Source organism: Nomascus leucogenys, chromosome 2, assembly GCF_006542625.1.
Source record: "Nomascus leucogenys isolate Asia chromosome 2, Asia_NLE_v1, whole genome shotgun sequence".
In the NCBI taxonomy this organism is placed as follows: Eukaryota; Metazoa; Chordata; class Mammalia; order Primates; family Hylobatidae; genus Nomascus; species Nomascus leucogenys.
In genome coordinates this window covers 155901283-155928901 of record NC_044382.1, presented here as the reverse complement: position 1 = coordinate 155928901, position 27619 = coordinate 155901283, and the positions used below count along the sequence as shown (strand labels likewise).

Sequence of the window (27619 nt, the reverse complement as noted above, 5' to 3'; positions counted from 1 at the left end):
ACAAGTGTGTACCACTATGCCCAGCTAATTAATGTATTTTTAGTAGAGATGGGGTTTTGCCATGTTGGCCAGGCTGGTCTTGAACTCCTGACCTCAAGTGATCTGCCCACCTCAGTTAGGATTACAGGCGTGAGCCTCCACGCCCGGCTCAAATATGTATTTGTGAAACAGAAATATTAGAACTCTGAGAACACCATGACAGTGCTTTGACATCTCCATTGCCTTATGGAATCTCATTCTGAGCTTCCTTGGTTACAAGTGACAATTTTTCACGTGGTTATTGCTGTAGGTACGTATGTTGAGTAAATGGCACAGGTCTCGCTGTGTCCCCCAGGCATAGGTATTGCTGTAGGTAACGTATGTTGAGTAAATGACACAGGTCTCGCTGTGTCCCCCAGGCTGAAATGATCCTCCCACCTCAGCCTCCCAGTAGCTGAGACCACAGGTGCACACCCAGACACCCACCTAGTGAGAGATGGGGTCTCACTGTATTGCCAAAGCTGGTCTTGAACTTCTGGGTTTAATTGATCCCCTGAGCTGTGATTGTGCCACTGCACTCCAGCCTGGGCATCAGAGTAAGGCCCTGTATCAAAGAAAAAATAAACCAAGGGCTGGGCTGGGCACGGTGGCTAACGTTATAATCCCAGCACTTTGAGAGGCTGAGGGGGGCAGGTCACTTGAGGTCAGGAGTTCGAGACCAGCCTGGCCAACATGATGAAACCCCGTCTCTACTGAAAAAATGAAAAACTTGACTGGTTGCGGTGACTCACGCCTGTAATCCCAGCATTTTGGGAAGCCCAGGTGGGCGGAGCACGAAGTCAGGAGATCGAGACCATCCTGGCTAACACAGTGAAACCCCGTCTCTACTAAAAATACAAAAAATTAGCTGGGCATGGTGGCGGGCACCTGTAGTCCCAGCTACTCGGGAGGCTGAGGCAGGAGAATTGCTTGAACTCGGAGGTGGGGCTTGCAGTGAGCCGAATCGCACCACTGCAGTCCGGCTTGGCAACAGAGCAAGACTCCGTCTCAAAAAAAAAAAATAAAAACAACAACAACAACAGAATTAGTTGGGCATGGTGGGAGATGCCTATAATCCCAGCTACCTGGGAGGCTGAGGTGGGAGAATCGCTTGAACCCAGGAGGCAGAGATTACAGTGAGCCCAGGTGGTACCACTGCATTCCAGCCTGGGCGGCAGAGCAAGACTTATTTCTCACAACAAACAAACCAAAAAGCCAAGGACCAATACTCAGGCCATCCAGTTTAGAATGCACTAAATTCAGTTTTATGAAATTCAAAGTAACTTTTTCCTTCATCCCTTATTTTGTATGGATTACATTTATATGTTATAATTTCTGTTTTCAGATTTTGTACAGCGGCAATTTCTTACTCTCTGTGCAAGTTTTCTTCCCAGTCACGAGACATTTTGTGCAGCTGCTTATCTCCAGGCCTTATCAAAAAGGTAGGTTCACTCATTTCCTATTTTTCCATTCTGCTGTACGTTTCAGGTTTCCGCAGCTTTCGGACCAGAAGGCCAAGGTCTGCTGTGGCTTTGTGCCCATCTCAGGGGCAGCTCCTAGGTCAGGCTGGCTGTCATGGCTGCCTCTGCTGTCTGTTTGGGCAGCCTGACTGCGGAGCGCTGCCTTTCCTTGTGTTCTGAGTGTAAAGTGAAGTTGTATGAAGACAACTACAAATCTGTAGTTGTAAGGAAATAGATGTTGGTATTTATAGGATAGATGAATTAAAAGATCAGTATTCATAATAAGTATCTTTCCCTGGAAAGAAGAATTCTTATTCCTCTCATCTAGTAAATGTTCCTTACATTGTTCAGACAAAGGAATTTTTTTTTTTTTTTTTTTTTTTTTTTTGAGATGGAGTCTTGCTCTGTCACCCAGGCTGGAGTGCAGTGGTGCGATCTCAGCTCACTGCAACCTCCACCCCCCGGGTTCAGGCAGTTCTCCTGCCTTAGCTTCCCAAGTGGCTGGGATTACAGGCATGTGCCACCATACCCGGCTAATTGTTTTGTATATTTTTAGTAGAGACAGGGTTTTACCACGTTGGCCAGGCTGGTTTCGAACTCATGACCTCAAGTGATCCACCCGCCTTGGCCTCCCAAAGTGCTGGGATTACAGGCATGAGCCACTGGCGCCTGGCCCAGACAAAGGAATTTAAAGATGAGCAATGGAAACCCTGAATGTCAAAAGCAAAGGTGAAATGGTGCTGCAAACCAGTGTTGTCCTTTTATAGGATTTTAATGAACGTCTCGTGTATAAAAATAGTGGTTTTTAGGCTGGGCACGGTGGCTCACGCCTGTAATCCCAACACTTTGGGAGGCTGAGGTGGGCAGATCATGAGGTCAAGAGATTGAGACTAGCCTGGCCAACATGGTGAAACCCCGTCTCTACTAAAAATACAAAAATTAGCCAGGCGTGGTGGCACACACCTGTAATGCCAGCTACTTGGGAGGCTGAGGCAGGAGAATCGCTTTAACCAGGGAGGCAGAGGTTGCAGTGAGCTGAGATTGCACCACTGCTCTCCAGCCTGGGTGACAGAGCGAGACTCCACCTCAAAAAATAAATAAATAACTAAATAGTGCTTTTCAATTGCGGGCTTCACATTAGAATCAACTGAGAAGCTTTTTTTTTTTTTTTTTTTGAGACAGAGTCTCGCTGTGTTGCCCAGGCTGGAGTGCAGTGGCGCAATCTCAGCTCACTGCAAGCTCCGCCTCCCGGGTTCACGCCATTCTCCTGCCTCAGCCTCTCCCAGTAGCTGGGACTACAGGCGCCCGACACCACGCCTGGCTAATTTTTTTGTATTTTTAGTAGAGATGGGGTTTCACCGTGGTCTTGACCTCCTGACCTCGTGATCCGCCCGCCTCGGCCTCCCAAAGTGATGGGATTACAAGCATGAGCCACCGCACCCAGCCGAGAAGCTTTTGAAACTACAGATTCCTGGCCCCTTTCCAGATAAATTAAGTCAGAATCTGGGAGCAGCCCCTGAGGATCCAGGGTGCACATATTTCCAGTTATTTCCTCTGAGGAACTTTGTCCCTGGTGCCAAGTTTTTAAAGAAAACATGGAGTTTGAGCTTAGGAGAGGGCAGCATGGTCCCTACCCAGCGTGCTGAGCAGGGACGACAGTCCTTGGAGCAGGCTGGTTGTAAACATGGGAGGCTCTCATCTCCTCGGGGGCAGAGATGGACACGGTCACGCAGCACCAGTAGTGTGTCTTGCTTATCCAGTTGGTGTGCGTTTTTGGTGGGAATGCCATTCCTGGCAGAGGCCTAGAGATGTGCGGTTTCACTGCCCAGGACCAAACCAGCCCTACCCCTGGGAGGCAGTTTTGTTGCTGCAGTTCTGCTTCTAGACATTTAGCTCAAGGAAGCAGTCAGATGGCAGGAAGGTCTGCACATAGGCTCTTCCCTGGAGCGCTGTGCACAGCCATGACCGCTGAGGGGCTCTGCGCCCTCCCAGGGGCTGGACTGAGGTCCCGTGAATGTGGGGTTGTGTGTTGTGCCCTCCCAGGGGCTGGACTGAGGTCCCCTGAACGTGGGGTTGTGTATGTGGCATGGCTGTTGATGGTCTGTTTCCACCTGAGCATTTGCTCAGCCACTCACAGTGAAACTTGCACAATGAAGAAATTGCCGGGTCACTCTCTGTTTCAGTTTCAGTTCCTTGTGTTCAGATTGTTCTCAGAGGCCCGACAGCCTCTCTCTCGGGAGGACGCAGCCAGCCTTTCCTGGAGACCTTTGTATCTTCCTTCTGCAGACTGGCAGAGAGCTGCCCTCTCTCTCTGGACACACAGAACCTTCCGAGAGCTGTTGAAAGAGGAGGATATTCACGTAGGTGACCATTCCTTCTGCATCGTGCCACGTCCCGAGTCTAGGGTGTGTGTGTGCAGACTGTCTCCTCACAGGCAAGAAGAGCAGCACTTCGATGGTTTGATTGGAATCTTGACTGAAATTGTTGTGGCCTCATGTGCAGCTGTTAAGAAATTATACAGATACTAGGCACGGTGCTCACATCTGTGATCCCAGCACTGTGGGAGGCCAAGGCGGGTTGATCACCTGAACTCAGGAGTTCAAGACCAGCCCGGGCAACATAGTGAAACCCCATCTCTTTTACAAAGAATGCAAAAATTAGCTGGATGCAGTGGTGTGCACCGTTGGTTCCAGCTACTCGGGAGTCTGAGGCAGGAGAATCGCTTGAGCCTGGAAGGTGGAGGTTGCCGTGAGCCGAGATCACGCCACTCTACTCCAGCCTGGATGACACAGCAAGACCCCGTCTCAAAAAAATAAATTAATAAATACAGAGAAACCCTGCTATGCTTTCTCAGTTTCTCCCAACACAAACTTCTTTTTTTATTTTTACTGATAAATTTTTTGAGACAACGTCTCGCTGTGCTCAGTGGTGCAGTCTTGGCTCACTGCAGCCTCTGCCTCCTGGGTTGAAGTGATTCTCGTGCCTCAGCGTCTCCAGTAGCTGGGACTACAGGTGCCTGCCACCACGCCCGACTAATTTTGGTATTTTTAGTACAGACAGGGTTTCACCATGTTGTCCAGGCTGGTCTTAAACTCCTGGCCTCAAGTTACCTGCACGCCTTGGCCTCCCAAAGTGCTGGAATTACAGGCGTGAGCCACTGCGCCTGAGAACTTGTTTTTTTTTTTTGTTTTTTTATGAGGCGGAATCTTGCTCTGGGACGCAGTGGCGTGATCTTGGCTCACTGCAGCCTCTGCCTCTCCGGTTCAAGTGATTCTCCTGCCTCAGCCTCCCGAGTAGCTGGGACAACGGGCGCGCACCACCACACCTGGCTAATTTTTGTATTTTTAGTAGAGACGGGGTTTCACCATGTTAGTCAGGCTGGTCTCGACCTCCCAACCTCATGATCTGCCTGCCTTGGCCTCCCATAGTGCTGGGATTACAGGTGTGAGCCACTGCGCCCGGCCCCCGGGAACTTGTTTTAAACATGTCTGACAGGCTCCGTGGTGGCTGCTCAGGGTCTCTGGGCTCACCCCTGTGCGCCTGGTTACTGGGAGCTGGAGTTGCTCTCACCACTGTGCCTTGGTACTGATTTATTTCTGAGGATGTTTGCCTGGTTGTTTTGGTCTTTAGAAATAAAACCTCAAGGTGGCCGGGTGCGGTGGCTCATGCCTGTAATGCCATCACTTTGGGAGGCCGAGTGGTGAATCATGAGGTCAGGAGATTGAGACCATCCTGGCTAACACGATGAAGCCCCATCTTTACTAAAAACAGGAAAAAGTGATCCTTCTGCCTTGGCCTCCCAGTGTGTTGGGATTACAAGTGTGAGCCACTGTGCCAAGCCTTTTGTGAAATTATTTTATTATTTTTAAATTATTATTATCTTTTGGAATCTTCCTCTGTTGCCCAGGCTGGAGTGCAATGGCACAATCTTGGGTCACTGCAACCTCCGCCTCCCAGGTTCAAGGGATTCTCTTGCCTCGGCCTCCCAAGTAGCTGAGACCACAGGTGCACGCCACCACGCCCAGCTAATTTTTTGTATTTTTAGTAGAGATGGGGTTTCACTGTGTTAGCCAGGATGGTCTCAATCTCCTGACCTCGTGATCCTCCCGCCTCGGCCTCCCAAAGTGTTGGGATTACAGGCATGAGCCACTGCACTGGGCCCACTAAAAAGGTTTTTAAAAAACTTAGCTGGTCGTGGTGATGTGCACCTGCAGTCCCAGCCATCTGAGAGGCTGAGGGGGAGGATTCTGGAGTCCAGGAGTCAGAGCCTGCAGCGAGCTACGATTGCACAACTGCACACACTCCAGCCTGGACGACAGAACCTGTTTCAAAAATAAATGAAGGTATACTACTGTGAATAGCTGTAGAATGTTGTTGTTTTGTTAGTTTCTTGTTTCTTCTTTTTTTATTTTTTTTTCCTTTTTATAGATTGTTCTCACTGTGTTGCTCACGGCAGCCTTGACCTCCTGGGCTCAAGAGATCCTCCTGCCTCAGCCTCCCACGAGGCTGGGACCACACACATGTGCCACCACACCTGGCTGATTTTTAAATCTTTTGTAGAGACGAGGTGTCACCATGTTGCCTTTGTTGGTGTCAAACTCCTAGGCTCAAGCAATCTGCTGGCCTCAGCCTCCCAAAGTGCTGGGATTACAGGCATGAGCCACCATGCCCAGTAATTTTTAAGTGAGATGGGGTCTTACTATGTTGCCCAGACTAAAATAGCCCTTTTATACTTGGAGAGAAGGATTACAGTACCAACATCTTTGTGCTAGGGAAGTCCTGTAAGAAATAATTCTTGACAAAACTAAGGTTTCTTTCCTGTGGAAATCGCAGCTGCAATTTCATTGTAACACAGGGACATGGAGGGCTGCCTCTGAGGTGAAATGACAAACTGGTTTATAAACCTGCAGGTGGATTGTGTGTTCTGTCCTCATTGTATTGAATTGCTCCCTTTCTTTCAGTTAACTTACCAAGACTGGTTACACCTGGAGCTGGAAATTCAACCTGAAGCTGATGCTCTTTCAGATACTGAACGGTAAGTGTTGAAAAGAGCTGCCCTGGCCGGGCATGATGGCTCCCACCTATAATCCCAGCACTTTGGGAGGCTGAGGCAGGAGATCTCTTGAATCCAGGAGTTTGAGGTCAGCCTGGGCAACATGGGGAAACTCCATCTCTACAAAAAATAGAAAAGAAATTAGCCGGGCATGCGGCACGTTCCAGTCATCACAGCCACTTGGGAGGCTGATCAGGAGCGTTGCTTGATCCTGGGAGGTAGAGGCTGCAGCGAGCAGAGATCACACCACTGCACTTTAGCCTGGGCAACAGAGTGAGACCCTATCTCAAAACAAAAAGGAGCTTCCCTTTAAAATGTTACACAGTTTTCCACATTGTCTTAAAGCCTATGTTTTGTCATTTTATCCTTAATTTAATGTTTGGTTTAACTGTTAATCTTTGAGCACAATTTCAATTGTTTTTTTTTTTTCGGTGGCAAGATTTATTAAAGCAAAAGCGAAAGTAAAGCTTCCACGCAGTGGCAATTTCTGTTTTTCTTTTTTTTTTTTTTTTTTTTCCGAGATGGAGTCTCGATCTGTCACCCAGGCTGCAGTACAGTGGCGCGATCTTGGCTCACTGCAACCTCCACCTCCCAGGTTCACGCGATTGTCCTGGCTCAGCCTCCCGAGTAGCTGGGACTACAGGCGCCCACCACCATGCCCAGCTAATTTTTTGTATTTTTAGTAGAGACGGGGTTTCACCGTGTTAACCAGGATGGTCTCAATCTCCTGACCTTGTGATCCACCCGCCTTCGCCTCCCAAGGTGCTGGCATTACAGGCGTGAACCACTGCGCCTGGCCGGGTTGCCCAATTTCAATTGTTATTCCTTTATTTAAGAAACAAAAAAAAAAAAAAAAAAAAAAAAAAGGCTGGGCGCGTTGGCTCACGCCTGTAATCCCAGCACTTTGGGAGGCCGAGGCAGGCAGATCGCGAGGTCAGGAGATCGAGACCATCCTGGCTAACACGGTGAAACCCCGTCTCTACTAAAAAAGAAAAAAAAAGAAACATTTACTGAGCTCCTACCATGTGGCAGACAATTCTAGAGTGTTCTAGAAGCAGGGAGTATAGAGGGGAAGAAACAAGCTTGCCCATATGGCACCTTTGTATCGATGAGGGCAGATGTGGCACATAAAAGGCACCCACTTAGACTTCACCCTACCCTGGCTGGGCTATGGCTGCTGTCCGGGAGCTGTACACCTGTGTCCAGGCCCTGGCAACACACAGGTAGACACAGAAGTGGATTAAAGGTAGGAATGAGCTCTGGAGATGCTAGACAGGGCCGTGTGAGAGGAAATGACCAGACAGGAGCAGAGGCTGGTGTGGAGCAGGTGGTGCAGACTTTGAGGAGAGATGCCGGCCTTTACTTGGGGGCACCAGGAAGTGAGTAAATGAAGCACTGAACCCCCACGGGTCCCAGGACTGGTGACTGAGACCATTTGAGACTATTTGAGAGGCCAGATGTGCTGTTCTGGGCATAGGAGTAGGGAGCCCAGAGGGCCCTTGGGTTTGAGGGTGTGGAGTTTAAGGTGGAGGTCAGGGAGAGGGGAATATGGTCACTGCAGACATGGAGCATCCTGCTGGGTACATGAGCCTCAGGGTGCCTGCCACACCTGGACTCAGGAGAGGGTTGGCAACAGCCACCCTGTGCTCCTCATCCTTTCGGCCATCAGGGGCCCTCCAGGCACATGCAGCAGTGTCTCCTGCGCCTGGATCCTGGTATCAGATTCTGGATGAAACCAATAGAAGTAATAGGAAAAGGAAAACATAGGGGCCACAAAAAGAATAACTCGCTGCTGCCTGTGGCAAAACAGGTGCTGATGGTTCAGGTTGTGCCAAGCCTGCTCTGCAGGCGCTTCCTTCACACACCCCCGTTTCTCCTCCTGGCTCGTCTCTGGCGTGGAATCTAAGGAGGAGGTCAGAGGGAGGCGCTTGTCTGCTGCGTGAGGTCATGAGGACCACTCCTTACCACTCAGGTCACTGCTGTGTGGAAGTTGTGTCGAGATGTGTTCCGGGATTTTCTTTCTTTTCTCAATTACTGAAATGATACTTAGATACATTCTGTGCCCGTTCCAAACAGTGTGAGTAGAGCACATCAGTTCCAGACGGTGTGGGTAGAGCACCCCAGTTCCAGACAGTGTGGGTGGAGCACCCCAGTTCCAGACAGTGTGGGTGGAGCACCCCAGTTCCAGACAGTGTGGGTGGAGCACCCCAGTTCCAGACAGTGTGGGTGGAGCACCCCAGTTCCAGACAGTGTGGGTGGAGCACCCCAGTTCCAGACAGTGGGTGGAGCACCCCAGTTCCAGACAGTGTGGGTGGAGCACCCCAGTTCCAGACAGTGTGGGTGGAGCACCCCAGTTCCAGACAGTGTGGGTGGAGCACCCCAGTTCCAGACAGTGTGGGTGGAGCACCCCAGTTCCAGACAGTGTGGGTGGAGCACCCCAGTTCCAGACAGTGTGGGTGGAGCACCCCAGTTCCAGACAGTGTGGGTGGAGCACCCCAGTTCCAGACAGTGTGGGTGGAGCACCCCGGTTCCAGACAGTGTGGGTGGAGCACCCCGGTTCCAGACTGTGGGTGGAGCACATCAGTTCCAGACAGTGTGGGTGGAGCACATCAGTTCCAGACAGTGTGGGTGGAGCACCCCAGTTCCAGACAGTGTGGGTGGAGCACCCCAGTTCCAGACAGTGTGGGTGGAGCACCCCAGTTCCAGACAGTGTGAGTGGAGCACCCCAGTTCCAGACAGTGTGGGTGGAGCACCCCAGTTCCAGACAGTGGGTGGAGCACCCCGGTTCCAGACAGTGTGGGTGGAGCACCCCGGTTCCAGACAGTGTGAGTAGAGCACCCCAGTTCCAGACAGTGTGGGTGGAGCACCCCAGTTCCAGACAGTGTGGGTGGAGCACCCCAGTTCCAGACAGTGTGGGTGGAGCACCCCAGTTCCAGACAGTGTGGGTGGAGCACCCCGGTTCCAGACAGTGTGAGTAGAGCACCCCGGTTCCAGACAGTGTGGGTGGAGCACCCCGGTTCCAGACAGTGTGGGTGGAGCACCCCGGTTCCAGACAGTGTGGGTGGAGCACCCCAGTTCCAGACAGTGTGGGTGGAGCACCCCGGTTCCAGACTGTGGGTGGAGCACATCAGTTCCAGACAGTGTGGGTGGAGCACCCCAGTTCCAGACAGTGTGGGTGGAGCACATCAGTTCCAGACAGTGTGGGTGGAGCACACGCTCCTTAGCACTCACATTTGCAGGGTCATGTGGAGCACCTTCCTGGTTGTGGCTCTTTCTGCATAAATGGATTGCAGTGTTGATGGTTCTGTGCACTGCAGATTTGTTTGTTTGAGACACGGTCTTGCTGTCTTGGCCAGGCTGGAGTACAGTGTTGGCAGTCACGGCTCATTGCAGCCTCCCTTTCCAGAGCTCAGGTGATCCTGCTGCCTCAGCCTCCTGAGTAGCTGGGACCACAGGTGAGCACCACCATGCCCAGCTAATTTTTTATAGGAATGGGGTCTCCCTTTGTTGCTCAGGCTGATGTCAAACTCCTGGGCTCAAGCGGTCCTCCTACCTTGTCCTCCCACAGTGCTGGGATTACAGGTGTAGCCACTGCAGTTTTGAGTGAGTGTCTCTTTGAGCCCTTTCCCATCCATATGCTCAGAGCCCACAGTCTGGATGCAGGTTGCTTCTCCATCCCCTTCTGGTGGGCCTGTGAGTAGCTTAGGTGCCCTCAGGTGACTTTCCAGCCTACTTTTTTTTTTTTTTTTTGAGACGGAGTCTCACTCTGTTGCCCAGGCAGGAGTGCAGTGGTGCGATCTCGGCTCGCTGCAAGCTCCGCCTCCGAGGTTCATGCCATTCTCCTGCCTCAGCCTCTGAGTAGCTGGGACTACAGGCGCCCACCTCCCACGCCTGGCTAATTTTTTGTATTTTTAGTAGAGACAGGGTTTCACCGTGTTAGCCAGGATGGTCTCGATCTCCTGACCTCGTGATCTGCCCACCTCAGCCTCCCAAAGTGCTGGGATTACAGGCATGAGCCACTGCACCCGCCCCAGCCTACATTTTTGTGCTTGCCTATTCCGTTCACCAAGCTCATCTGCTGTGTGGCCAGCAGTTACCCCGTGGGATGTCATCCTGAGTGGCCTTTGATCCGTGGAAGGGGGGGGTCACAAAGATCACTCCTGAGACCAGGACTTTCCCACATCCCCAGGCAGCCCACCCTGCAGACAGTGAGGTCTCATCCCTACTCCAAGGTTCCAAGCTGCCAGCCTCAACCCAGCTCTCACTTGTGCTGTGTGTTCCTTACTGTGGGCCTACTCCCTGGTTATGGGGAACTGCTGTCCACGAAGCATTTCTCAGAATTGATGGCAGTGTTTGCTCTTCCAGGCAGGACTTCCACCAGTGGGCGATCCATGAGCACTTTCTCCCTGAGCCCTCGGCTTCAGGGGGCTGTGATGGAGACCTGGAGGCTGCGTGTACCATTCTTGTCAATGCACTGATGGATTTCCACCAAAGGTTAGCAGCACACACTGTATTAGGGTTCTCTAGAGGAATAGGACTAATAGTATATATATAAAGGGGAGTTTCTGGCCGTGCTGGCAGCTGATTAGATGGTGCCCATCTAATTAGCTAAGGGTAGGTCTGCCTTTCCCAGCCCAGACCCAAATGTCAATCTTTCGCAGCACCCTCACAGACACACCCAGGATTAATGCTTTGCATCCTTTAGTCCAGTTACATTGACACTCAGTATTAACCATAACACACCGATGAGGCCTTACTTTTAATCATGGTAGGCCTTACTTTTAATCATTCTAAGAATGCATTTTTCTCTAAGTCCAAATTATGCAAACTACACTTGAGCATATCACACAGCAAATCTAAGTCAGTACAAAATAAAGGCAAGCTTCCTGAATTGGCTTTATGTGTCTAGACTTGTCAGAAGCAACAACTTTGGGCTGGGTGTGGTGGCTAATACCTGTAATCCCAGCACTTTGGGAGGCTGAGGTGGGTGGATCACCTAAGATCAGGAGTTCGAGACTCAGCCTGGCCAACATGGTGAAACCTCCCTCTCTACTAAAAATACAAAAATTAGCTGAGTGTGGTGGCGGGCACCTATAACCCCGGCTACTTGGGAGGCTGAGGCAGGAGGATTGCTTGAACCCGGGAGGCAGAGGTTGCAGTGAGCCAACTGGGCGACAGAGCAAGACTCCGTCTCAAAAGAAAAAAATAGCAACAATGTTGTTTTTCTGTTCTGTCACCTGGTATTCAAGGTGAGCAAGTGTGAAGCATGACACAGATGGCCTAGCAGATACTGGGCATCACAGCCTTTCTCCATCTGAGAGGGATTCTCAGGACAGAGCATTTCCTGAGGTGTTGCGTGTGGGCCAGAAGGATGGATGGAGTGTACCTGGGGCTGTCCAGGCTTTGTCCCCAGGGGCTCTTGTGTGCAGCTCCACACTATTGTGTTATAGCTGCAGCATTCGGTACAGATGGCAAGTGTTTACGCAACGTCCCTCCATGTCCCCTGCCTGTGGCAACCACGAATCCATTTTCTGTTGGTGGATTTGCCTGTTTTGGATGTTTAATATCAACAGAAGCACGTAGTATGTGGCCCTTTGTGTCTGGCTTCCTTGGCTGAGCAGAATGTTTCTGAGGCTCATCTGTGTTGTAGTACATATCAGCATACCCTTCCTTCTTATGGCTGACTGATGCTCACAGAAGGTATGGAGGCTGACGCACCTCCATCGTGGGTGACTTCTTGTTAACACTACTCCAAGAATGCCTCCTGAGATTTCCCATTTATCTGCTGTTACCTTAAATCCCACTCTTAGGTCAAAACAATCTTGAGGCCGGGCGCAGTGGCTCATGCCTGTAGTCTCAGCACTGGGGGGCCAAGGCAGGCAGATCATCTGAGCTCAGGAGCTCGGGACCAGCCTGGTGAAACCCTGTCTCGACAAAAAAAAATTAGCGGGGCATGGTAGTGCGTGCCTATGGTCCCAGCTACTCGTGAGGCTGAGGTGGGATTGCTTGAGCCAGGGAGGCAGAGGTTGCAGTGAGCTGTGATAACACCACTACATTCCAGCCTGGGTGACAGAGTGAGACTCCATCTCAAAAGAAAAAAACAAATCTTCCACCGTAAATCCGGCGGTTAGATTCACAGAGCATTCTTGCCTTTCCCTGAGGGGTTGACTTCAATAGTCCTTCCCTGTGGTATAGAAGCCCTGCCTGGGGGTAACAGTGCAGGGCTGCATTGTCTCTCTAGGCTGCCTGAGACAAGGCTTCTGTCTATAAGTCCTTAAACGTTTCTGTCTGAGAAACTGTATTGTTCAGCCTCTTTCTTCAGCCTTCCAGCTTCCCCAACCTTTATGGGTAGGTTTGCACTGAGCTGCTCACTGCGGAACAGAAGGATCAGCCATATTTTGTTTATCCATTCACTTTGTTTGTTTTTTGAGACAGAGTCTTACTTTGTGTTATTTATATTTATTTTGAAAGCGGGTCTTACTTTGTCACCCAGGCTGGGGTACAGTGGCAAGATCTCAGCCCACTGCAGCCTTGACCTCCTGGGCTGAAGTGTCCTCCTGCTTCAGCCCCTTAAGTAGCTGGGACTACAGGCAGGACCACACCTGGCTAATTTTTGAGTTTTAGTAGAGATGGGGTTTCACCTTGTTGGCCAGACTGGTCTTGAACTTCTGATCTCAGGTGATCTGCCCGCCTCGGCCTCCCAAAGTGCTGGGATTACAAGCGTGAGCCACCGCGCCCGGCCTCCATTTTCTTATTGGCCATTTGTAGATTTTTTTTGAGAAATCTGTTCACATCCTTAGCCCCTTTGAAAACTGGGTCACATTCAAGTACTGCATAACAATGTTCTGGTTAACAACAAGCCACATATATCACAGTAATCCATAAAGCCATAAATTTTTGTACCTTTTTTTTTTAAACATGTTTTTACTGTACCTTTTCTATGTTTGTATACACAAATACTGTTGTGTTACAGTTGCATCATTCAATACAGTTACATGCTCTGCCAGTTTATAGCCTGGGAGCAGTGGGCCGTGCCATGTGTTCTAGGTGTGCGGGGGGCTCTGGTCTGTGTCTGTGCAGTGGGCCGTGCCATGTGTCCTAGGTGTGCGGGGGGCTCTGGTCTGTGTCTGTGCGGTGGGCCGTGCCATGTGTCCTAGGTGTGCGGGGGGCTCTGGTCTGTGTCTGTGCGGTGGGCCGTGCCATGTGTCCTAGGTGTGCGGGGGGCTCTGGTCTGTGTCTGTGCGGTGGGCCGTGCCATGTGTCCTAGGTGTGCGGGGGGCTCTGGTCTGTGTCTGTGCGGTGGGCCGTGCCATGTGTCCTAGGTGTGCGGGGGGCTCTGGTCTGTGTCTGTGCGGTGGGCCGTGCCATGTGTCCTAGGTGTGCGGGGGGCCGTGCCATGTGTCCTAGGTGTGCGGGGGGCTCTGGTCTGTGTCTGTGCGGTGGGCCGTGCCATGTGGCCTACGTGTGTGGGAGGCTCTGGTCTGTGTCTGCACTTGGATGTTCATGTGATTAAACCACTTAAAGATGTGTTTCTCAGAATGGATCCTTGTCATTGAGCAGTTCATGACTGTGTCTTACTGAGTTGTATGAGTTCTTTATATCTTTTAGATAAAGGTCTTATCAAATATATGATTTGTAAATATTTTCTCCCATTCTGTTAATTCTTTTTTTCACTCTGTTGATAGTATCCTTTAATGCACAAAGGTTTTAAATTTTTATAAAGTCCAGATCATCTATTTTTAGTTTAGCTCTTTAGGATTTTGATTCATTTTGATGGATCAGAAAACATTTTGGGCCAGCCACGGTGGCTCACGCCTGTAATCCCAGCACTTTGGGAGGCTGAGGCGGGTGGATCACTTGATGTCAAGAGTTTGAGACCAGCCTGGCCAACATGGCGAAACTACAAAAAATACAAAAACTAGCCAGGCGTGGTGGCAGGCGCCTGTAATCCCAGCTACTCGGGAGGCTGAGGTAAGAGGCTTGCTTGAACCTGGGAGGCGGAGGTTGCAGTGAGCCAAGATTGTGCCACTGCACTCCAGCCTGGGCAACAGAGTGAGAGACTGTCTCAAAAAAAAAAAAAAAAAAAATTGTTGTGTGAGGTCATCCAGCTTCATTCTGTTGCTTGTGGCCATGCAGTTGTCCCAGCACCATTTGTTGAAAACACTTCTTTCCCCATTGAATGTTCTTGGTAGCCTTGTCAAAAGTTAGATGGCTGCTCATATGACGATTTGCTTCTGGCTCTCATTGTGTTCCCTTGGTCTTTATGTCCATATGCACTGCGTCATTGGGATGACCGAAGCTTTGTAGTAGGTTTTAAAATTGGGAACTCTGAGGCCTCCAACTTTGTTGTTCTTTTTCAGGATTGTTTGTCTTTTCTAGGTACTTCGTAGTTCCGTCTTAATTTTGGAATGAGCTTGTCAATTTCGACAAAAGTAGCTGGGACCCTAATACGGACTGCACGTGGGGCAGTATTGCCATTTCAGTGATAGCGAGTCTTCTTTCCTTTTGAAACATTTGTTGCTAATGTATAGAAACACCTGTGATTCTTGTGTATTCATTGGCTCTAGTCATTTATTAGCTCTAAGAGCGTTTTTGTATCGATTCCTTAGGGTTTTGTATGTATAAGATCATATCTGGCCAGGCATGGTGGCTCACACCTGTAATCCCAGCACTTTGGGAGGGTGAAGTGGGCGGATCATGAGGTCAGGAGTTGGAGACCAGCCTGGCCAACATGGTGAAACCCCATCTCTACTAAAAATACAAAAATTAGCCGGGCGTCGTGGTGGGCTCCTGTACTCCGTTACTTGGGAGGCTGAGGCAAAAGAATCACTTGAACTCAGGAGGCAGAGGTTGCAGTGAGTCGAGATCATGCCGCTGCAACTCCAGCCTGGGCGACAAGAGTGAAACTCAGTCTCAAAAAAACAAAAGAAAGATGCCGGGCACGGTGGCTCACACTTGTAATCCCAGCACTTTGGGAGGCCGAGGCGGGTGGATCATGAGGTTAGGAGATCGAGACCCCGGTGAAACCCCGTCTCTACTAAAAATACAAAAAATTAGCCGGGCGTGGTGGCGGACGCCTGCATTCCCAGCTACTCAGAGAGGCTGAGGCAGGAGAATGGCGTGAACCCGGGAGGCGGAGCTTGCAGTGAGCCGAGATTGCGCCACTGCACTCCAGCCTGGGAGACAGAGCGAAACTGTCTCAAAAAAAAAAAAAAAACCAAAAGAAAGATCATATAATATGTGAACAGAGATAGTTTAACTTTTTCCTTTCGTATCTGGATGCTTTTTCTTTTTCTTGTTGAATTGCCCGGGCTTGAACTCCCAGGGCAGTGTTGTTTTTTAGTTTTTTCTGAGAGGGAGTCTCGCTCTGTCACTCAGGCTGGAGTGCAGTGGTGCAGTGTCGGCTCACCGCAACCTCGGCCTCTCGGTTTCAAGCGATTCTCCTGCCTCAGCCTCCTGAGTAGCTGGGATTACAGGCACCCGCCAGCATGCCTGGCTGCTGATTTTTGTTTGTTTTTGAGACAGAGTCTCGCTCTGTCTCCCAGGCTGGAGTGCCATGGCATGATCTCAGCTCCCTGCAACCTTCGCCTTCCAGGTTCAGGCAATTCTCCTGCCTCAGCCTCCCAGGTAGGTGGGATTACTGGTGTCTGCTAACATATCCGTCTAATTTTTTGTATTTTTAGTAGAGACAGGGTTTCGCCACATTGGCCAGGATGGTCTTGATCTCCTGAAGTCAGATGATCTGCCTGCCTCGGCCTCCCAAAGTGCTGGGATTACAGGCGTGAGCCACCGTGCCCGTCCCCAGTGCAGTGTTGAGTAGAGGCAGTGACACTGCTCTGAGTGTAGAGAGGACATCCTCGTTGCCCCTGATCTTAGGAGAAAAGCTTTCAGTCCTTCCTCATTAAATTTGATGTTAGCTGTGGGTTTTTCATAAACGCCAGGTACTAGATTGAGAAGATTTCCTTCTGCTCCTAGTTTATCCAGTGTTTTGTTTTGTTTTTTTTTTTTTTTTTTTTTTTTTTTGAAACAGAGTCTTGCTCTGTCACCCAGGCTGGAGTGCAGTGGCACAATCTCGGCTCACTGCAAGCTTCGCCTCCCGGGTTCACGCCATTCTCCTGCCTCAGCCTCTCCGAGTAGCTGGGACTATAGGCGCCCGCCACCATGCCCGGCTAATTTTTTGTATTTTTAGTAGAGACGGGGTTTCACCGTGGTCTCGATCTCCTGACCTCATGATCCACCCGCCTCGGCCTCCCAAAGTGCTAGGATTATAAGCGTAAGCCACCGCGCCCGGCCGAGTGTTTTTATCAAAAAAGGATGTTAAATTTTGTCAAATGCTTTTTCTACATCTATTAAGATAATCTTGTGGTTTTTGCTTTTTGTTTTATTGATAACTGCATTATATTGATTTGGGTATGTTAAGCTATCCTTGCATTCTTGGGATAAACCCCCTTGGTCATGGTACATAATTTTTATATTTCCTGGGTTGGCGTTGGTAGTATTTTGTGGCAGTTTTTGTTTTTTATTGTTGACTAGTATGAGGGTCACACTGTCAGAGAAGCACAGCCATCACTCAGCTCTGGAGGCAGGAGGAGAACTGGGAACTCCAGCACTATTAGGCAATACTGAGGAGGATTTTACTGTATTTTCATTTCAGCTCAAGGAGTTATGACCACTCAGAAAATTCTGATTTGGTCTTTGGTGGCCGCACAGGAAATGATATTATTTCCAGATTGCAGGTGAGTTTGAGGATGCCACAACTCAGTGCATTCACTTTATTTAAGCCACGTGCTATTAAGATATTTATTGCCGGGCACGGTGGCTCACGCCCGTAATCCCAAACTTTGGGAGGCCGAGGCAGACGGATCACAAGTTCAGGAGATGGAGACCATCCTGGCTAACACAATGAAACCCCGTCTCTACTAAAAATACAAAAAATTAGCCGGGTGTGGTGGTGAGCACCTATAGTCCTAGCTACTCGGGAGGCTGAGGCAGGAGAATGGCGTGAACCCAGGAGCTTGCAGTGAGCCAAGATTGTGCCACTGCACTTCAGCCTGGGCGGGCGACAGAGTGAGACTCCATCTCAAAAAAAAAAAAAAAAGATATTTATTGTTGGCTCATGCTTGTAATCCCAGTACTTTGGGAGGCCAAGGTTGGTGGATCACCTGAAATCTATACAGGTAGACAACATGTACCTGTGTGTGTTCACTGTCAGTCAACAGGCATTTACTGGTGCTGGCCACCTGTGTGTCTTCTGTGCCAGGCCCCCGTCTCCCCATCCCGCAGCACTGGGGCCTCCCAACTCCTTAGCCAGAGGCTTTCCCTAGACCCACCTGGCTCTTCCTCAGTGAGACCATCTGGTTATTCCTCTGAATTGTAATAATTATTATTATTATTGGGACAGGGTCTTGCTCTGTCACCCAGGCTAGAGTACAGTGTTGTGATCATAGCTCTCTGCAGCCTTGACTTCCTGGGCTCAAGCAGTGCTGACAGCGTGCACCTGTGTGCGCCACCACACCCAGCTGATTTTTTTGTAGAGACGGAGTTTTGCCATGTTGCCCAGGCTTGTCTCGAACTCCTGGGCCCAAGTGAACCATCCATCTCGGTCTCAAAATTGTTGGATTATGGGTGTGAGCCACTGCACCTGATCTTTATTCTTCTTTAAAAAATACAGCCGGCTGGGCATGGTGGCTTACGCCTGTAATCCCAGCACTTTGGGAGGCTGAGGTGGCTGCTAGATCACTTGAGGTCAGGGGCTCGAGACCAGTTTGGCCAACATGGTGAAACCCCATTTCTACTAGACATACAAAACACTAGTCGAGCATGGTGGTGTGTACCTATAGTCCCAGCTACTCGGGAAGCTGAGTTAGGAGAATCAGCTGAGCTCGAGAGTCAAGGCTGCCATGAGCCAAGACTGTACTGCTGCACTCCAGCCTGGGCAACCGGGCTGAGACTGTATCAACAACAACAAAAAAGACTTGTGAGGCAAAAATGATGTGTGGGGTAAAATGTTAGCCAGAGGTTAATCTGGGTGAAGGGCACGAGTGTCCTTGTGCTGTTTTTTTGTTTTTGGTTTTTTTTTTTTTGGTCTGTTTGTTTGTTTTGGAGACAGAGTCTTGCTCTGTTACCCAGGCTGGAGTGCAGTGGTGGGATCTTGGCTCACTGCAGCCTCTGCCTCCTGGATTCAGGCGATTCTCCTGCCTCTGCCTCCTGATGAGCTAGGATTACAGGTGCCTGCCACCGCACCCAGCTAATTTTTGTATGGCAAAATTTTATATGGCTAATTTTGTTGGCCAGGCTAGTCTTGAACTCCTGACCTCAGGTAATCCACCTGTCTTGGCCTCCCAAAGTGCTGGGATTACAGGCGTGAGCCACTATACCTGGCCTTTTTTTTTCTTTTTTTTTTGGAGACTGAGTCTTCTCTGTTGCCCAGGCTGGAGTGCAGTGGCGCGATCTGGGCTCACTGCAGGCTCCACCTCCCAGGTTCACGCCATTCTCCTGCCTCAGCCTCCCGAGTAGCTAGCTGGGACTACAGGTGCCCGCCACCACACTCAGCTAATTTTTTTGTATTTTTTGTATTTTTTAGTAGAGACGGGGTTTCACCATGTTAGGCAGGATGGTCTCCATCTCCTGAGCCACCATGTCCAGCTGTTTTTTCTTAATTGATAAGTAGTACTCTAACACCTGGCCTCAAGGGATCTGCCTGCCTCGGCCTCCCAAAGCGCTGGCATTATAGACGTGAGCCACAGCACCCGGCCTGCACTGTTCTATATTTGTAATTTCAAAGTGATTTCCAATTGAAATAGTTTGCCCCACTTCTTCCTTCTTGCCCTGTACCCTGTGGAGACCTCTCCCTGACCCCCGCTGTCTGGGTCCCCAACTGGCCGGGCAGTGAGCCCCGAGGCCTTTCGGTGCCAGCATCCTGCTCTTTTTCAGGAGATGGTAGCTGACCTGGAGCTGCAGCAAGACCCCTTAGTGCCTCTCGGCCACACCCCTTCCCAGGGGCACTTCCTCTTTGGGATTTTCCGCAGACGGCTCCAGGCTCTGACAAGCGGGTGGAGCATGGCTGCCAGCCTTCAGAGACAGAGGGAGCTGCTAATGTACAAACGGTAACACCTAATACCACCTGGGCAGGGCAGCACCACCTGGGCAGGGCAGCATCTCATGACGGTCCTAGAGTTTCTTTGTAGTGAGTTTGTTTCCCGTTACTTACTTGTCTGTGTGTCCCCACCCCAAGCCTGTCCATCTCTGTGGCACTTGGCACGCAGAAGAGGATGTAGAGGGTTGAAAGTACTTTTGATTAAAACCTTCCAGCCAAGCGAGGTGGTTCTTGCCTGTAATCCTAGCACTTTGGGAGGCTGAGGTGGGTGGATCACCTGAGGTCAGGAGTTTGGGACCGGCCTGACCAACATGGCGAAATGCCATCTCTACTAAAAATACAAAAACAATTAGCTGGGCGTGGTGGGCGGGCACCTGTAATCCCAGCTACTCGGGAGACTGAGGCAGGAGAATTGTGTGAACCTGGGAGGCAGAGGTTTCAGTGAGCCGAGATCACACCATTGCACACGAGCCTGGGCAACGGAGCGAGACTCTGTCTCAACAACAAAAAAACCTTCCTGCTCAGACGTGGAGGGACGTTGCAGAAGGAGCTCTTGTCAAAGTAGGGAAAACTGTTCAGAAATGCCCATGGCAGCTGCATTTATAAGAAGAAGCATGAAGTCATTTAATTTTACAGTCATAGGGGATTGCTTCACTAGACAGACTGGTGCATCATCCACTTGGTTATTATGTAACTGTTAAAAGTTGTTGGTTATTATGTAACTGTTAAAAGTTGTTTGTTTGGTAACACATTTTGAGTGCAGTGGGCCAAGCACGGTACAGGGGAGGTGGGCCCAGAGTGCAGGCTTTGGATGGAACAGAGGGACACAGGCCAAGGCTCTAGTTCCAACAGTGGCCCTGGGTTTCAGGGTGGTGGTTGCTGCTCTGAGAGTCTGAGCCCTTGGGAAGCAGCAGAGTGTATGTTCTGCTGTCGCCACCAATACAGCCCCTTCTTTCCAGGATCCTCCTCCGCCTGCCTTCGTCTGTCCTCTGCGGCAGCAACTTCCAGGCAGAACAGCCCATCACTGCCAGATGCGAGCAATTCTTCCACTTGGTCAACTCTGAGATGGTAGGTGCCCCATGTGCACGTGTCCATCTGATTTATCAGTGCCTGTGGCGCTCACAGCAGCTCTTACAGCCTCCATGCGTGTCCTGACCGTGCGAATTACTGAGGAAAGTGTTCAAAGTCAAATAGGGAACAATGTCTGCAATGCCATGTGAGGGAGGCCCCCACCCACAGCCAGGATGTCAGCCAGCACATCGCCAAACCAGCTGTAGGTTGCCTTCTCCAAAGTTTGAGTTCCTTCAGTTTCCCTCAAGTTTTAATGATTTTGACGTATGGAATCGTACAGACCATTTTGTGTGCCATGCACCTCGGTTCATTTATTTCTAATCTCAACATGCTTCATGTGTAAAAAAGCCTTGTGGTGATCTGAGTACTGCTGTTGCCTGCCAGGCAGCCCAATTATCTTCCATTTTAGATACTGCCCAGCGTGAGTTGCAGGGTGATCTTAACCAGTGGGCTGGCTGCGGTGGCTCACGCCTGTAATCCCAGCACTCTGGGAAGGTGGGTGGATCACTTGAGCCCAGGAGTTTGAGACCAGCCTGGGCAACACGACAAAACCCTGTTTCTACAAAAAATAGAAAAATTAGCTGGGCATGGTGGTGCACGCCTGTAGTCCCACCTACTTGAGAGGCTGGGTCAGGAAGATTAATTGAGCCCAGGAGGCAGAGGTTGCACCGAGCCAAGTCCCGCCACTATACTCCAGCCTGGGTGTCAGAGCACGACTCTTGTCTCAAAGAGAAGTGGCACTTGCTGTGGGGATGGGGCAGCGTAGGGACCCAGTTGGTCAGAGCTGGGGAGACAGACACCAGCCCCTCCCACTCTACAGAGAGCAGCTTCCGCTCCCGAAGGCCTTCTTGTTTTTGAAGATGCACAAACGTGAGAGCTGGAATTCAGGTTCTATGCCAGCTGTGGAGCATTTTATATTTTTGTTTGTTTGTTTGTTTATTTATTTATTTGAGACAGAGTCTTGCTCTGTCGCCCAGGCTGGAGTGCAGCGGTGCAGTCTCGGCTCACCACAACCTCCACCTCCCAGGTTCAAGCGATTCTTCTCCCTCAGCCTCCTGAGTAGCTGGGACTACAGGTGCCTGCAACCATGCCCAGCTAACTTTTACATTTTTAGTAGAGATGAAGTTTCACCATGTTGGTCAGGCTGGTCTCAAACTCCTGACCTTTTGATCCACCTGCCTTGGCCTCCCAAAGTGCTGGGATTACAAGTGTGAGCCTGGCCTCATGCAGCACTTTAAAATGTGACAAGGAAAGCAGAGGACATGAGACTAGCAAAAGTTTTCAGAAAATCACTATGGTCTCCTTTGAATTCTTACGAATGGCTGTTTTTCGGAAAGCTCTCAGATGGTACGTGACAGCCAACAGACAGGAAAACACCATAGACAGCACTTGGTTAGTGAAGGGACCAGAGGATGGTTGGGCCGTGGTATTAGTGTCGGCCTCACCACAGATCTGGGCTCCAGGTACGTCCGCTTCCCTGCGGCCGCTTGTGCCTCCCTGCCTTCTTCTTGGAACCTACAAGACTGTTTGGGCCAGAGCTGGTGGGCTGCAGGATCTGGCTGCCCAGGGAAGCCGTTAAGGTTCACGACAGCACGGCCAGAGCACCGGGCCCGGTCAGCCAGGAGCACCATCCATGGTGGCCACGCCAAACCTTAGTGAGTGTTTTTCTCACAACTGAATCCACCGCAGCCACTCTGCACATTGGTGTCGCCTCTCTTCCTGTGGCCTTTTCTTACCTGCCTTGAACTCTTTTGCAGAGAAACTTCTGCTCCCACGGAGGTGCCCTGACACAGGACATCACTGCCCACTTCTTCAGGGTGAGCTACTCCCTCAGCCCCTCCCATGGCCTTCTCAGAACTCCGTGGGTGGATCCTCCTGTCAGCTTCCTGCGAGTTCCTGCACTCTGCTGGTTGTGGGTCCTCGCAAACTGCTGACCTCCTGGTGCGTTCTCTCCTGCAGGGCCTCCTGAACGCCTGTCTGAGGAGCAGAGACCCCTCCCTGATGGTCGACTTCATACTGGCCAAGTGCCAGACGAGATGCCCCTTAATTTTGACCTCTGCTCTGGTGGGCCAGCTGTCTTGTTGGGTGTTTTGTTTTGGGGATGAGTGGGAGACTCCACGGCTGCCTCTGGCGTCTCTGCAGCACGTCTCCATCACGGGTGTTATCATCTCAGAGAAAGTGCCTCAGGAACCATGGAGGCCACAGTTAAAGATGTCAGCTCGCAGCAGATGAGGGCCGTGCATCCTGAGTTCCCAGAACCGTCCCCGCCCCCACCGCCGTCACCATGGGCACCCTCAGGACTTTTCCCCTGTGGACCCCGCTCAGACCCCACAGGCACCTTCGTGTCCACAGGGGTGTGGGGCTTGTTTGTTTGTTCACGGTCTTGGGTTGTGCACTGGCTGGAGGCTGTACTGTACGGTGGCTGCCTGTGCCCCCTCACGAGAGCATAACTGTGGCCCACTTGCGCCTGACCATGCTTTCTTGGGACTTCGGAGCAGAGACTTCACCTCAGCTCCCGCCAGAGCTCAGCAGGCTCCCCTAGCAGCCCACGGTCCCAGGAGTGGGAGGAGGGCAGCATTTCCCTGACTTCCTTGGCGGCTCACTTAGTCCTGAAGACCACAGCTGTCACCCTTCTCGGTCATCAGGGACACGAGGGCCTTTTTCTCCCGCAACATAGCATGTTCCCCAGGGAGCTCCCCAAGCAGGCTGCATTTGCACTGAGTTGTAGCTCAGTTGGTGGAATTCATGATAAATGAACTCCTTGGTATTTGGAACGCCAGCTCTCAGCTGAGGGCATCCAAGGACCAGGCATTCCTAGCTCAGGGGAGTGTGGTCCCTTCACTGTTTTGTTAGGCCAGGCTCTTCCTTCTCCAAATTCCACGTCTTCCATAAGTGTAGGTAATAATGCCTCATGGAACTGCTTTGAGCCTTAATTGAGGTAAAAAGATACTGGCTTTGGAGTTCCAGAGCGCAGGGTGAGCGTGGGCCCGTGGTGGCCTTCAGGAGTGCTGGGGGCTTGTCATGGCTGTGGCAGTGGAGGTGTGTCCACCTCAGCCACACTCATCTGTGTCCTGGTGCTCTCTCCATAGTTGTGGTGGCCGAGCCTGGAGCCTGTGCTGCTCTGCCAGTGGAGGAGACACTGCCAGAGCCCGCTGCCCCGGGAACTGCAGAAGCTGCAAGAAGGCCGGCAGTTTGCCAGCGAGTACGTTTGGGTGGTGAGACGGGGTGTGCCTGCCCAGATGCACTTCGGGACCTGCTCGAGGTCATCTAAACACGCTGGCTTGCTTGAGAGAAGCGGTGTGGGCAGCCTCTTGTGTGAGCAGGGAGAAAAGAACTGAGTTCTCATGGTGGCGGGCGCCTGTAATCCCAGCTACTAGGGAGGCTGAGGCAGGAGAATCACTTGAACCCAGGAGGCGGAGTTTCCAGTGAGCCGAGATCACTCCAACGGCCAATAGAGCAAGACTCTGTCCAGGAAAAAAAAAAAAACGGCCTCTCCCAGGCTCCCGTCTGAGTGAGGAGCTCAAGTGATTCCTTTCCACCTGCTCCTCTTCCTCTTATATCTAATGTGGGCTCCCAGAGTGGGCCTCGTGCTGGCAGGGTCAGTGTCATGGGGACCTCAGGGATGCAGATGTTCAGCCTACCCTGACCTGTGGACCCCAGTCAGATATTCACGGGTCCTTGGAAACCATCGAGCTCCTGGCGCAATCCAGGCTCACACACCCTTCTGAGGACCACATTGCTGACAGCCACTCCACCTGCTGAATGTGGGTGCCGTGTTCTTAAGGGGTCGTCGGAGGGCACTGCTAGTACCCATCCTGCCTCCTTGGAAGAACACCTTACTTTGTGACTAGTTTTGAATCCCTTATGCCACACTGGGTCCCCTCAGGGTTTGGTTGCTCGCAGTCTACTGAAAGAACAGAAGAGGGGCCCAGCGCGGTGGCGCACGCCTGTAATCCCAGCACTTTGGGAGGTGGATCAGCTGAGGTCAGGAGTTTGAGACTAGCCTGGCCAACATGTGAAACCGTCTCTGCTGAAAATACAAAAATCAGCTGGGTTTGATGGTGTGTGCCTGTAGTCCCAGCTACTCAGGAGGCTGAGGCAGGAGAATTGCTTGAAGCCGGGAGGTGGAGGTTGCAGTGAGCTGAGATCATGCCATTGTACTCCAGCATGGGCAACAAGAGAGAAACTGCATCTCAAAAGAAAAGGAGAAAGCAGGTCTCACCTCCAGTTCTAATTCTACAAACACAGATCAGATTGTCCGAAGTTTTGTTTTTTTGTTTTGTTTGAGACAGAGTTTCACTCGTCACCCACGCTAGAGTGTGATGGCACGATCTCGGCTCACCACGACCTCCGCCTCCCAGGTTCAAGCGATTTTCCTGCCTCAGTCTCCCGAGTAGCTGGGATTACAGGCGTGAGCCGCCATGCCTGGCTAATTTTGTATTTTTAGTAGAGAAAGGTATCTCCATTTGGTCAGGCTAGTCTCAAACTCCCAACCCCAGGTGATTTGCCCGCCTCAGCCTCCCAAAGTGCTGGGATTACAGGCTTGAGCCACCGCACCCTGCCTTGTTTTTGTTTGAGATTGAGTCCCGCTGTGTTGCCCAGGCAGGTCTCAATTCCTGGGCTTAAAACGATCCTCCCGAAGTGCTATGATTGCAGGTGTGAACCACGATGCCCAGCTTATTTAAAGTCTCTTAAACCACAGCATTGTTTCATTAATTTCCTACCAATTCTTTAACCAGCTAGAAAACTCAGACACCACACTGGGGCCAGAGCCAGGCAGTCCTTTGTTCTCTGTTGTAGGAGGGAATGCCTGATCCACAGGCCAGGCATGGAGAACTGAGGCCTCTTCCAAAATTTAGGCAGCTGGGGCCCAAGAGCACAGGGCAAGGTGGACAGGACCAGGCCAGCTGCCTCTTCAGTCAGCAGCTCTCAGAACGCCAGGATGCCCTGGGGGCAGCACCTGCCCAGACTCTCATGTGGACCTGGGGGTGCTGGGTTCTGATGGTCCGGAAACCCTTCTGTGTCCTCTGATGGAAAGGCAGGCCCCAAAGGTGACAGGTGGGAATAAGGACTTGGTTTCTGTGGCGTGGTTGTATGGTTGTAAGGCCCTGCAATGACCCTGTTCTCTCTGTCCCAGTTTCCTCTCTCCTGATGCTGCCTCCCCAGCACCCAACCCGGACTGGCTCTCAGCTGCTGCACTGCACTTTGCGATTCAACAAGTCAGGGAAGAAAACGTCAGGAAACAGCTAAAGAAGCTGGACTGCGAGAGAGAGGAGGCAAGATAGGAAATTCTTTCACTGATTTCTCGCAAGCTTGGTTTCAATCAGTGCTGTTTCTCTGGGCTTGCCTGATGAACTGTTTTTCTAAAGACAAATACGAGGCTTGGAGCAAGACTTTTTTTGTTGTTGTATTTTTAGTAGAGATGGGGTTAGCCAGGATGGTCTCGATCTCCTGACCTCGTGATCCTCCCGCCTCAGCCTCCCAAAGTGCTGGGATTACAGGCATGAGCCATTGTGCCCGGTCAGCTTGGAGTAAGACTTTGACTCTCAAGTTTACTAGTAAAAATAATAATTTGATTTTTTTAAATGGTTGTATGTATTTGAGACAGGGTCTCACTGTCGCCCAGGCTGGAGTGCAGTGGTGCAATTAGCTCACTGCAGCCTCTTTCTTCTGGGCTCAAGCCATCCTCTCACCTCAGCCTCTGGAGTAGCTGGGACTACAGGTGTGTGCCACCATGCCCGGCTAATTTTTTCATTTTTTCCTAAGAGATGAGGGTCTCTAGTGCAGGCGTGGTGGCTTATGCCTGTAATCCCAACACTTTGGGAGGCCGAGGCAGGTGGATCACTTGATGTCAGGAGTTCAAGACCAGCTTGGGCAACATGGTGAAACACTGTCTCTACTAAAAATACAACAAATTAGCCGGGTGTGGTGGTGCACACCTATAATCCCATAGCCTGTAAAGCTACTCAGGAGGCTGAGGCGGGAGATTCTCTTCAACCCAGGAGGCAGAGGCAGCAGTGAGCCAAGATCACACCACTGCCCTGCAGTCTGCGTGACAGAGCGAGACTTGTCTCAAAAAACAAAATGTTTTTTAAGTAAAAAAGAAAAGAGTTGGGGGTCTCACTGTGTTGCCCAGGCTTGAAGTGCTTTTCTTCAGCTTATTTTTATCCTCATCACAGCCCAGTGTAAAGGCTGTCAGCCTTCAAGTGGTGCCTTCTGTATTCATGCTGCAGTAGCCTTGATTCATGTGCCGAGGGACAGCCCCAGATAAGCTTGCAGTGAGACAGCTCAGAGCTGGGGTGCTGGGGACAAGAGGCAGCAAGGATGGGACTGTCTGCAGCCATAGGCATAGGGAAAGGATTGGGAGAAGAGGCTGCTCTGAATTCCAGGCCAGGGACCATGCTCGACTCAGACCCACTGCCCACCTCGTTGCTGCGCCCTGGAAAGCCTGCCTGCCCCCACAAGACCAGCGACATCCACACAGCCCTCTGTGCAGGGAGCCAAGGGTGGTGTGTGTAGAACAGGAACAGAAACAAGCAGCCCTCTGTGACCAGCCCGAGATTCTCAACACATAGGTGCCGTGTCAGCACACGACTTACACCAGCTAAAAGCTGGACTGACAGCAGCGCCCAGCGTTTTGGTGATTGTAACAACCCTACGGGGGTTCTTCTGAGTACGTCTTCAGGTTTCTTGTGCAGTTTTGTTAGAAGGGATTTTAGTGGCTCCAGGGCCTTAAGGCCTTAGTGTGCGGAGAGGAGTGTCCACAGAGACCCTGCCCCGTCAGGCCCTGCTTTAGGATGGAGCCTGTGGGTTTATCTTCAAGGATTTTACAAACACTTCTGACAGGAGGCCTTGAGGGGAGATGATGGTGAGTTGGGACTGTGCACAGCCAAGGAAACCGCAGCAGTCTTCTCTTTCTGG

General features: G+C 51.0%; 1 protein-coding gene across 1 annotated transcript in view; it reads left to right on the top strand.

Moving 5' to 3' along the window:
• Positions 1-27619, top strand: part of FANCA (FA complementation group A) — a 77951-nt gene that overhangs the window by 47704 nt on the left and 2628 nt on the right. Inside the window, exons 27-37 of the mRNA XM_030820961.1 lie at positions 1364-1460; positions 3662-3838; positions 6440-6513; positions 10897-11025; positions 17186-17267; positions 19465-19637; positions 20587-20695; positions 22456-22515; positions 22658-22762; positions 23788-23900; positions 25836-25974. Of these exons, the coding sequence (XP_030676821.1) occupies positions 1364-1460; positions 3662-3838; positions 6440-6513; positions 10897-11025; positions 17186-17267; positions 19465-19637; positions 20587-20695; positions 22456-22515; positions 22658-22762; positions 23788-23900; positions 25836-25974 (1258 nt within the window). The remainder of the gene's footprint in view (positions 1-1363; positions 1461-3661; positions 3839-6439; positions 6514-10896; positions 11026-17185; positions 17268-19464; positions 19638-20586; positions 20696-22455; positions 22516-22657; positions 22763-23787; positions 23901-25835; positions 25975-27619) is intronic.